The sequence below is a fragment of the Penaeus monodon genome, chromosome 36 (assembly GCF_015228065.2).
Source record: "Penaeus monodon isolate SGIC_2016 chromosome 36, NSTDA_Pmon_1, whole genome shotgun sequence".
Lineage (NCBI taxonomy): Eukaryota > Metazoa > Arthropoda > Malacostraca > Decapoda > Penaeidae > Penaeus > Penaeus monodon.
In genome coordinates, this window is record NC_051421.1 from 27,299,866 (window position 1) to 27,312,276 (window position 12,411).

The 12,411-nt window shown below is 32.5% G+C and overlaps 2 protein-coding genes across 5 annotated transcripts in view; one reads left to right on the forward strand and one right to left on the reverse strand.

Moving 5' to 3' along the window:
* Window positions 1-5,341: 5,341 nt before the first annotated feature.
* LOC119595423 (splicing factor 3B subunit 6-like) lies at window positions 5,342-6,038 on the forward strand. The gene is made up of 2 exons (XM_037944514.1): window positions 5,342-5,476; window positions 5,678-6,038. Exons 1-2 carry the CDS (start codon window positions 5,345-5,347, stop codon window positions 5,819-5,821), a joined length of 276 nt encoding a protein of 91 aa, XP_037800442.1. The 5' UTR covers window positions 5,342-5,344; the 3' UTR covers window positions 5,822-6,038.
* Window positions 6,039-6,291: 253 nt separating this feature from the next.
* LOC119595424 (recQ-mediated genome instability protein 2-like) overlaps window positions 6,292-12,411 on the reverse strand; it is a 10,818-nt gene continuing 4,698 nt past the window's right edge. For all 4 annotated transcript variants that reach the window (XM_037944515.1, XM_037944516.1, XM_037944517.1 and 1 more), the window contains exons 4-5: window positions 7,920-8,001; window positions 6,292-6,473 (exon numbers count right to left, since the gene is read on the reverse strand). In XM_037944515.1, coding sequence (XP_037800443.1) covers window positions 6,301-6,473; window positions 7,920-8,001 — 255 coding nt within the window. In that variant the 3' untranslated portion in view covers window positions 6,292-6,300. The remainder of the gene's footprint in view (window positions 6,474-7,919; window positions 8,002-12,411) is intronic.

A 12,411-nucleotide genomic window follows, 5' to 3' on the forward strand; every position in this document is an offset into this window, starting at 1 on the left:
AATTTATTAAAAACTTTTAGGGTTTTTTTAAAAATGGATTCTTTTTAATCATTTTTTTGGGGGCTATGGGATATACATATAAAAAAAGGGTTCTAGTTAACTTAATTTCAAATACTTATAGTAGTTTGCATCCTTTTTATCCCTCAAAAAGCTCCCCCTAAAACTAAGAATTTCAAAAATTTGTTTTTTTTTATTTTACATTTATTATGTTGTTTTTCTCAAAATGTGAGAGAAAAAAAATATATCATTTTCAACATTACTTTTTTTTTGATATTATGGGTTTTTGTAGAGAAAATAAAAAGAAAAATAAAAAAACTTAAAAAAGTCTATTTCACACAACAAAATACATCTTAAAACCCTTTCAGAAGGCTTTTGAAACTAGCAAAAACCACAAAAATGATTTTTTCCCCCAGCTCTACATATTAAAAAAAACCTGGTTGACCTTATAAAAAAAGCTGGCCCTGATTAAGAAAGACAGAATGTATCAAACTATCTACAATTGAACAAATAAAAAAAGTTTCACTAATGCTAAAGGCTTATGTGCCCTTTTCTGCAACCCTTTGCTTTGTTTGTCGCTTTTTCCCCCACAAAAGGCTTCAACCCCCCAAAAAGTGCAGGGAAAGCACTGGGTTCAAATGAGGTCAAGTGGGGTGATATGTGCTTCTAAAACTTAACCTACTAAAAATTTAGGGTCTTGTTTAAAAAGGTTTTCATCTCCCAAATTTTTGGGTATTGATGACTGCGTTCCCAACCCTTCCTATTCCCCAGCACAATAATGGCTAAATTTTATATTTTTTTGGAGTTTGGGGGATTGCTTTTCATGTCCAAAAATGTTTTCTTGCCAATAACGGAGCAAATTGCAAGACTTGAAATTGAGTATTACATATCTATTTCTCTTTTATTATTCACACCCCATCTCTTTCATTAGTTCAAGACATTTTGTGCTCTGAAAGAGAGGGAGAGATGCAGGAAAGGAAATGCAGTCACTCATCCAAGAATATAGTTGCTGTGACTTAAGTAATTAGTCCACATGAAGGCTCTATCACATTTAGGATTTTTTCTGCTAATTTTTTGCATGTTTGTATGATTTTTCTGAGACCACACTCCCATATAAACAAACATGACTCCTGCAAAAATCAAGTTGGGTTCCAAGGTTCACACAAGCATCCTAAAATTTTCAGGCTATATATATATTTCCTTTTTAAACAAATAGTATGTAAATTGGACAACTGTGCTATAAAAAAACAACAAAAAAACATTCTGTGATAATAGATTACACCTACATCAGTTATTTATTCTATTTATCAGTAAAAAACATCTCTTAGTATAGATCCTCCATAAACACAATGAATGCAATTAGTAAGAACAGCTAGCCACTTTGCTGCAGGAAAAATTCAAATTCATGCAGACAAGGAAGAATGGACTGAAAAAGGCTAGTCTGGTAAGGGCTTAAGACAACTATATACTTTGCTATCCAATACTATTAAATAAAAATTTTTTACCCTATGATGACTCTTTTCCAAGTACACATCAGCTAATATAAAACATGTGTCAACAAACTGTTGAGGAAGCTAATCTTTATAGTACAGTACACTAAGGGAGGGCAAAGTGAAGTTGATATTGATGTAAGAAGACACTAAGTGTAGTCATTGGCAAAAAATAATCTGCAGACAACTGCAACACGACAAATAAAGGAAAAAAATGTAGTGAAAGTGTCCCGCTCACAGCCGAGTACACTCGCTCTGCTCCTGAGTTTCAGCTCTAGTTGTCATGCATATCGAGGTAAAAACAATGAAAAATGTTATAGATTACATCAATTCCATATACGCGTCTATTGTTGAAATCTCATGTGATACACTAAAAAACTAAATATTAAATTATGCTAATATCCATTATGGATCACTTCTTTAACTGAAAGACGTACAAATACCTCATACACCACAAATACGAAAAATTATAATGCCACAGAAATTACCTTGAAACGTGACAATGCAAATATAAAATGCAGGAGAGCAAAATGATAAAAGGACTACGAGGTAACAGATATGCAAATAATCTATTGATAACTAAGTAGATTATAAGTATAAATCGAAAAAAATACATAAATAAACGAATAGCAAAAGCAACGTCTAAAAAAAACAGTTAAATGAAATAGTTAATATGTCCCTTATCATTACACGGAAATAGCAAGGAACTTATCTTCTAATGCCTTAAGTAACCCGATTCCATAAAAAATTCTTTAGTACCAAAATTCCCAACAAAAATAAGGGGTAATTTACCAAAATCGTTGGGGCAAGGAGATCGTAAACCGCGACAGGTAATAATAATAAACAAGGATATCTCCAAGGGATCCAGTAGACTAAATTTGATTTTATTACATATCTATGAAGATGTGTTTTTATACTGAATTTGAGTATGATTTTATTTTAAACTCGCTAAGTAACAGAATATTAATTCATCATGCCTGATCTTTAGATACAAAAAAAAAAAAAAGAGTTGGCTTTATACACATGCTCCCCGAACGTTTACATTGTCAACAATGGCGTTAGCACAGCGAGGACGCATGTAAGGGATTTTTACATTGATTTAGACATTTACGGAAAGTAATGTGGGCAAATTGACTGTGTGTAAGAGAAATAAGGATGGCATGAACATACAGGGTAAGCGTTGAATGGAGGATTGGGTTGAGATAAAGAAAACCTTGCTGATACAGTAATACTCTTAAGTGGATACAAACAATACTATTAGCTATAAAAAAACAATCTTCTAAAGACAATTTTCAAGGTAAAAATTAGAGAAATCTGAAATCTTAAAAATCTATTTGAGGTATCTGGTGTAATTTTTTTACAGTCCCGACGCACTCGCCAGACTGAGTCCCCAACTTACTCAATTATCTAAAGTTGCCGTGGCTTGGGCGTGCTCTTTGGGCACTTAAAAAATGCAGGGTTGATTAGGGTTCTGCCCTTCAAAACCTGCGTTAAGCACAGCAGGGTACCAAGTTTGATTGTGCTGTGAGCAGCATTTCTGCAATTTTATTTTCTTTATTTGTGGTATTCTGTTCATGTCAGAATACTATTTCTAGTATTAATGACGACTAAATCTTCAATTTGCCCAGACTTTTGGGCACCTTACTGTAAAATTTCAAACAATATTTGTTAAGAAGACTTATCATTGTGGCCACACATGGGAATCTAGTATGTAAAGATTCTTCTGCTACTCATACACATAGGAATTATGCTGCCCCACAAACTTGGGTCCCAATAGTAGGGAAAGCATGAAGGTTTACGAAGGGAAATTTGCAAGGTAATATTGAAATTGTGACTTTTGTTGGGGGGAAAATCTTGAAGTTCAAGCAGTTGATATATAACTAGTATCATTTCTGTTCTATTTTTTTTTTCTGAGGAAGGAAAGTTTTTAGGGCCGGCTTGCTTAAATGATACATTGAAGAATATCACATAAGAAAACACATATTTTAATGTAGGTTAGTAAACTAGATAAATTATGTTTCATAAGATTTTTTTTTCCATTTAAGTCCAGCAGCATTGTAGGTTTTCTTTTTGTTATGACTTCTGGTTTTAGATATTTATAGATTATCACCAGAAAAACCAGGTTTGCTGGGATTGACTGTAGTTGAAAGGGATTACTGCTAGAGTTCTGCAAGGATATGTTGACACTCCAGATCCTACCTGTAAAGAAGAGTAATCAGGAAAACTGGGCTAAATAGCCCATTCTGTGAGCCAGATGTGCCTGCTGTCCGCAAGTTAAGATTGTGACAGTTGATCCATTTGAGTCTTTTGACATACCATATAGCCACATTTTGATCTGTTAAGCTAGTATAATGTTGGTAATGTCCTGTTATGTTTTAGAAAGACTACTTTTTATTCTGGGATTAATTTTCATTATGGCAAGCACAGTTGAGCCTGTGCTAAACATAATGTGCTTATTGGTCATGGCTGCAGTCGTTGATGGGAAAACAGACCTTAAATGTAAGTTTATAGCTTTTCATCAAAAGAACCTTTTATGCTGCAGCCAAGAGTATAGAGAGCGGGTAATTTTATATTACCTGCTTTCAATTTTTCCCCCGAGCAACTTTATATCACATGTGCTGTTGAGCCTGCTTTAACCAGTGTTGATGAAATTTAACAAGAATACATGCATGTCACTGTATCTTTTTATTTATTGTGTATCTTTGTACATAGATGGCTCCATTAGTGTTTAATCACCAAGGAATCAATTACTGTTCCAAACCTAGCTCACACTGTTTCTTTTCCTTGATTTTTTGGAAAGACTTTTTTTTATGTTTATTTTTTTGTTGTTATAACATAATATCAACAGCAATAATAATAGCATGAATATTAATAGCATTAGAAAAAAATATATAGTCCCCAAATCAGCCATTTTTCCAAACCATTGTTCATGTATTCCTATAGAATTTAAATTTTATATTGTATTTGTTATTTGCTCAACCCTTTGTCTTTTATACCAAGAAAATTGACTGGTTTAAAATTCTGCCATCATATCTCCTCTCTGTGGCAGTTTGGTGACTCTGGAGCTACTGGTAAACAAGCTCCCTACGTGGTGTGGCCAAAATTGTTTATAGCATCACTAAATGCCAAAAATCTGTTTTTACAATTATTATTTTCCTTGTTTTAATGTGCTGTCTACAACTAGTGGTTTAATTGTGAGATATCAAAGGACTTTTATCATCACTTTCAATATGTTTTAATTACTTTTAATATGTTCATTCTTTTAAAACAAATATTTATATTTACACAGTGACCATCATTTTTCAAACATTTATATTTATATTGATACTACTATTCTTCAGAAAAATTATATATATTATATGTATACACTGATACTATTATTTTTCCCATAGGTTCGTTTTACCTCCAGAGGTTAACCGCATACTCTATGTGCGAAACTTGCCTTACAAAATCACAGGGGAGGAAATTGTATGATATTTTTGAAAATATGGTGCCATCAGACAGATTAGAGTGTAAGTATGACTTACCCATTAGACTTTTAACTTGCCATTGTTATATTTATCTAACAAGAGGCCCTTTACTAGTGTTTGTTTATGATTCATTTTGTATACTGTTCAAAGTGTTCTGTCAATTGTTTAAATTTTCATACAAAGAAATTGTTTCTCTGCTATATCAAAGGTATTGCTTTAATCTCCTGTATTAAAGGTATCAAAAGCCTTTATCTAGTTAGCTACATTATTGTATAGTCATTTTAAGGATATATTCTGATGTATAATACCATTCATTTCATTATCTTCCCATTCAACAGCCACACCATTGTTGTATCATGAGTTTTTATGGTTATTTTCTCTTTGTAGATGGCAAACACCCCAGAGACCCCAGGTACAGCTTTTGTTGTTTATGAAGATATTTTTGATGCGAAAAATGCATGTGATCATCTCTCTGGTTTCAATGTCTGTGGAAGATACTTGGTTGTTCTCTACTATCAGGTAAGGGGGTTAGCTTTACATAGAGTGCACATTCTGTATGAATTGAATAATGTAGTAGTGATGTAATCTAATGTAGTAATTATTACTAGCTCAGGTCACATGTATCATTTTTTTAAATATATATGAGACATACTGTGAAATGACATTTATAATTCGAAATGTATTTGTGCACTCATTACATTTACCCTTCTCGTTTTACAGAGTAATAAGGCTTTCAAGAAATGGATGCTGAGAAGAAGCAAGCAGAAACTGGATCGTGTGAAGACAAAGTACAATATTAACACAGAAGAGAAGAAGAAATTGAACATAAATATTTATATCATTATTTTTATTTCTCTCTTGTAATAAAGGATGTTGTTGTCTTAAGAAATGTCATTAGTAGCTGGATTAGCCAAGAGATCCATTTTATATTGTTTGATGTACAACAATTTGTAATTTAGGAAAGTCAACAAAAACATGTAATAGGCCTATTATTTCCATTTGATAGTTTTTGTTGGATATTGTTGTGAGATATTGCAACAGCCTAGTGCACTTTTTTGTTATTTCTTTTCACTGGAAGTACAATATTTCTGTGTAACATTTTTTAAATAAAAAATTTTATTGTGTAAAAGGTTTTTCAATAATATCTCATTCAAATTATTTTTATTTGTAAAAAATCTGAAAGTTTTACATTTTACAGTTCAGTGTATTATGCATTTACCAGAGAGTAAGAAATTGTAACAAGAACAATGTAGCCCTAAAACAAACATTAAAAAAAGAAGAAATAAAAAAAAAATAATAATTTCAGTATCTAGCTCTCAGTAGCTTTCATATTCAGGAAGCCATCAGGAGCACAAGCTTGCATTTTCACGCATTAAGGCCTTGATTTCAGCAACTTCACTCTTCCAAGTGGCTGCGTGTACACTATTGGAAGATAGGTCAGCCATCTTGATTGCACGGATGGCATTTGTGCCGTCTAATTCCTCTTGCATTTCACCTACTACCATCACGTACTGGCCTTTAGGGGAAATGAAAACAGTGCCATACTCCATACTCTCAGATAATATTACATTAATACACTGGGAATAAACAAATATATGTGTGTGCGTGCAGGAGAGAGAGAGAGAGAGAGAGAGAGGAGAGAGAGAGAGAGAGAGAGAGAGAGAGGAGATGAGAGAGAGAGAGAGAGAGATGGAGAGAGTGAGAGAGAGAGGAGAGAGAGAGATATGACAGATGAGAAGTAGGAGAGAAACGTCAGAGAGAATGAAATCTTTCAGTAGTAAGTAAATGAAAGTGGAGAACAATCTTAACTATCATAACCATTTTACACTGGATGACGCCCTATCACACTGTGGTATAACTACCAACTTTTAAACACGTCTTTAAGGCCAGGATGATGCAAATGGAGCTCTATGTCAGCCTATAAATTTGCACAGCACAGTGAGTACCTAAACCCTCCCCGACTCCACTAAACTTTAGTAAAAATTTACCCACAGTGAAAGGATTTACCCAATGAGAAATGGGAGCCCAGATCCAAAACAAACAAACAAGTTAGAAGACATGCAGAGTCAGCTGGCTCCAGAAAAAAAAAAACAGAATGGGAAACAAAAATAGCCCTCTTTTCAGGTAATCAGGCTAAAAAAGAGGCTTTTTAAACCTACTTTTGAGGAGTTATTCCTTCTCAACAATTGTACCAGGGCCAAGCAAGAGCATAAATGTTTAGCATGCACAACTCAGAGTAGGCTCAACCATTGCATGGCACAAAGCTATCAGCCTGGCTTGAATGATAGTCTGCAATGGATGTGATAGGATGTCATCCTGGATGATTGGGTGAAAGACCATCAACTCTCTCAGTTGTGATACACATTGATAATTTGGGGAATGTTAAATAGTTTGACACCATAAACTCCAAACCACATATGAAAGGAATTTATTGTGCTAATAACATAAAGATACAGAAAAGGAAAGAAAAATCCCTAAATATTGGTCTAATAGGGTATGTGTAGAAGAAAATGAATAAGGTTGGCCAATTCCATTTTGAAGCATAGATAAACCAACAGATTCTACAGGAATAGTTGAATCTTATCACTTATGCACTAAATAGCCTTGAACTCCTGAACAAATTGATTGGCATTTTGGCTGCCTTAGTGCACTGAACACACCTATACCTCCACTTACTTCAATTAGTGAACAGAATTTAGTATTTAGTATGCTTTAAGCAATACTATTTCTTCAGAAAAGCCCTTCATCACTGACTGCATACATTGTGACTTGTTTCTGGTACAATGATAAATTTGAAGCACATTGTGAAATTAAGAGGAGAAACTGAACTCATGTTTAAGTGTTTTTTTTTTTTTTTCTTTCTTTTATAAATATTAAAGTGATGAAGATTCATATTCCTGTAATTTAAACAAATATTTTTGCAAAGAATGATGGAAGTGGGAATCATCAATAACTAACTAACCTTGTGAAATCCAGGCATTTCCACCAGGAATGGTATGACAGTTTGTAATACTGACATTAGTATTTCCATCTTGCAAGATTACCTGAAAAATTAATGTCACATGGTCAAGCAATTAATTCTGCTACTGTTATTAGCACCAGATGGACAGTGATTTTTTTATGCAACATTTTCAGAAATATTTTACAAATCAAACACATAAGTGGTAATTCATATGCATCTCAGAAAAAAATATGAACAAATACATAATATTCAATATTTAATATTTCTGTCTTCCTTAAAACAGCTGATCTGTAAGAACAAAAACATAAAAATGATTAAAGGCTACAAGTCTTATTTCTTTTTAAAACTTTATGTTTGCTTTACAAATAACCAATCTATATAACACTACACATGAAAGATGTGTCTGAGGAACAAGCAATCTCCCTAAATTTTAAACAGGACATGTATATATATATAAAGTAAATGTTAGCTACCTATTACTAGAGTTTTATTATTACTAAATATGGTATAATACAATTACATCTGATTAATTTATCTAACTTCACTTTCAGGAGCTCCACTAGTCTGACTACAATAAAAAAAATATGAATATTGTAGATCTGTGGTGTTAAAGTCAACTACAAACCGATTTATCTAAATATCAATTAACCTTTTTCAGCCAAGAAAAGGGTATTGGTTGGTCTTGCAATAACAAGAATCATTACAATTTTAGAATAAATCTTGTAGCACATCAATTTAATATACAAACTGCTTCTTGTCTTCAGTATAAAGATATCACCTTTTTCCCTGAAACCCACACTAATGACACAGTGAATTTTAAGCCAGCCTTATTGTAGCTCACACCCACATGGAAATGAAAAAGCTACTTTACCTTAAAGAACAAATCCTAGACACCCCCCATTTACTGAATTTTCATGAGTAAAGTCTGTATTTTCTAATATTATTATTATTGTCATCTATGTTTATATATGTTATCATAAATTGTTACCAATACCTGGAGTTAAATTTTTTTACACAAAAATTCAAGGACATCAGTATGACCAATAATCAACTTCTTGGTGATTAAGGACTTGTGGAGCTATGTACAGTCATCCTGGCATCACCTGGTTAACCAAATTACTAGAAATAATCTTTTATAACTTTTCACATACTGAAATTAAGTTCAAATGCATACATAAACACAAACAATTGAAGACTGAGAAAGAAAGCAAAGAGGATGAGGAAAAAACATTTTAAAATATAAAATCATTGGATTACTGTTAGGGAAGGCAAACTGCCACTCTAACCAAATTTGCCTCCATAAGAGGGGATCCCTCTTTGTATATGGGCCTGGGTCACTCCACATCTCATATCACAGCAGGTTTTGATTTTTTTTATGCCCAAAGAAAAGCCTTTTGGTCACCCCATAGGCCTTACTGAAAAGAAACAAACTGATGGATTGGAATGTTGGCAGGCCTGGATTGTTGCAAGTAATGTCATACCCTGTCTCAGGGTGTCCCCTATTCATTTGCATACAGTTCATGAAACTATACCTTCATATCCTTTAGATCCTGTTGCAAAAGGTGCAAAATATAGCCTAATTTCCATTTCTGCCTTTGCAGCAAAATAGCAATATAGGGCCTTAAGGAACATGGGCATAATCCTTTTTCCCCAATAGTAATATACCAACCTGAGAGAACTGATAGTCCTTTTTACTTCTAATGACTTTTTGCTCAGCCCAGAATTATACAAAATAAAGATGTGCAAAACTCTAATGACTTTATGCCTAGCCACCACACATGTCAAGTAAACAGGTTTTCTAGCAGACCCAAATTCCTGATCTTGCTTTTATTAAGGAGTCCTCTAAATCCATTTAATTGTTAAATACATAAAGAGCTGCCACAGTCTCCAAACCCTCAGACATGACAGCAAAAAATTTTTCCAAAATCAGGTGTAGACTTCTATTACCCGTTTTCCCACATTTTTGATCAGATCTACCCGTATCAATCAACAATTTTTAAATTGGTGCATGGACACATCCTTACTTCACTCCTGAATTCACGTGAAAGAATCAAGATATGCTCTCTTTTATACTTTTCAATCTTTGGGACCCAGCATACTGGTTGGTATGTATCCAATTAATCTTTGAGGAATTTCCTCACAATGTACACCCTTCTGGGGGTTTCATGTACTGCTAGGCACTCTACTCCAGACTCTAGAAGTACTCCAATTTGCTAAGTCTTTTTTATGGAAAAATTAATGAAATGAATGTTGGAAAGCAGCCCCAGCTTCAGTATAAAACAATAAAACATATTGATGTACAAGAAAAAAAGCAAATACAAGTATTAACCCAATGCCACTGGGAATGGCATATATCCAGCCCACTGTGAGTTTTATTCATCAAATGTCTTTTACACATAGATAGCTCTACAAGTATTTATCCATCTGGGAGTTAATTACTAGTACTACCAATCTCAACTGCTTACCCTTTTCCTTATTTTTGGAATATTCTCTTTTATCTAATATTGCTCTTAGCAATGTTAAAACATTATAATAATCATAATGTCTAAATGTTGAAAGCATTTATAAAAAAAAAAAAAAAAAAAAAAATCATGAAAAATCATGGAATGGTGAAATCTATCAATTGACACATTGGAGGATGAGCATTTGTGGAGCCATCTATGTGTAGTGACATTTTTCAAAACATTACAAAGGGAAAAACTAGATTTCCTGACGGCATCAAGTTAAGTGTCAGTTAAAGATAGAAAAAAAGCGTTGGGTAATTAGAATTACTCCAGAGTCTGGGGTGTGATGCCTTTTTACTTATCTGAGTCTGGATGCAGTAAGTGTACTGAAAGATGTAATGTCTTGGTAGTTATCTGCAGTCTCAGAGTTTCCCATTACACTTTCGAGAGTCATGAAACCCCACCCTCAACAAAACCAGGGAAATGGTACCAAGTTACCAAATGTAGCCTCACTGGACTTAAGCAATCCAGTTAGGATCCAAAAAATTACTGCCTATTTATTCACAGCTGTCCCATAGTTCTCTAGTACCTCTAAAGGGTATTGGGAAAACTGTGAACTGATTAGAATACATATCATGGTAAATCTCTAGCACCACTCCTCCTCACTCAGTATCAATCAATCAAACAACACGGCTGACGCTAGTTGAAGCCGCGTCCAACCTTCACTGCCAGGTACGGGGGCCCCTCTTAATGAACCACCAGGTAGGCCTTCAGCCCATCTCTAACTCCCTTGTGATAGGTCTGGCCATGACTTTCTAGGTAATCTCTCAGGCCTCCCCTACCTAGGGTTTGTCATAAAAAGAGACAACGTGCCAGGTGCCCAAATAGCCTGAGTTGGTGATCCCAGTTTATGCAAGTAATATCAGAACATTCACCTTGATTTTTGAAAAAAATGTAGAAAAAGGAGTAAACATCAATTCATACCTCTGTTCTCTAATGATAAAACATCTTGTGCATGAAGTTTACGTGCTGGATGGTCAAACTTGCCTCCTGCCATAATGCTTATTTATTCAAAAATCTCCATCTGTGAGCTAGAAAGAAATATATCCTCATTCATAATTAAAATATATATATATATATATATATATATGTATATATTATATATATATATATATATATATATATATATTATGTATATTATAAGTATACTATAGTTTTTACGTATAGTATACTATACGTATACGGTATACATATACATATACATACATAAAAATTATATATATAAAAATATAATTTTATATATTTTAATATTATATATATTATATATATAATAAGTATATATATTGTATTTTTGTTTTATGTTTTATGTTTTATGTATATGTAATATTATAATAATATACAAAACATAAATAAAACATTTTACAATATATATATATATATATATATTTTATATATATATATATATATATATATATATATATATTTTATAAAATACACACACAAATAATAAAATTATATATATAATATATATTAATATATTATAAAATATATATAAAATATATATATATATATCTATATAATAGTATATAATATATATATATATATATATATATATAATATTATGTGTTGTGTTGTAGAGATTTATGATGATGATGATGATTGATTAACACACAAAAAGTATTTAGATTTCAGAGGCACTGTGGTATTTTGTATATTTTATGGCCCTTGAAAAAAGACTGTATAAGCTAGAAAAAAAGGTAGAGGTGGGAAGGATACTTTATCAAATGAAACTAAAATAATTATATTTTTACGAATGGTAAGTATTCACATCATGAAAATCCATATGATAAAATTCAAAAGATTTTTTTACCTGCTGGGAAAAAAAATTCAAATGAATGCATTAATAGGATGAAATTAATTTTTTGTTTTATAAGATCTCATTATCATTATAATCACAAGTATATGAACCACATATGAAAAAAAAATATTGTTAATTTAACATTAATATATTCTTCTTTAAAATCATTATTCTATATTTTTTCTCATCC

What these genes read in the sequence shown, in the direction of transcription:
- LOC119595423 (XM_037944514.1), top strand. Translation starts at nt 5,345, where the DNA reads ATGGCAAACACCCCAGAGACCCCAGGTACAGCTTTTGTTGTTTATGAA. An exon ending in TGGTTGTTCTCTACTATCAG is followed by an intron (nt 5,477 to 5,677) that starts GTAAGGGGGTTA and finishes CTCGTTTTACAG; the next exon opens with AGTAATAAGGCTTTCAAGAA.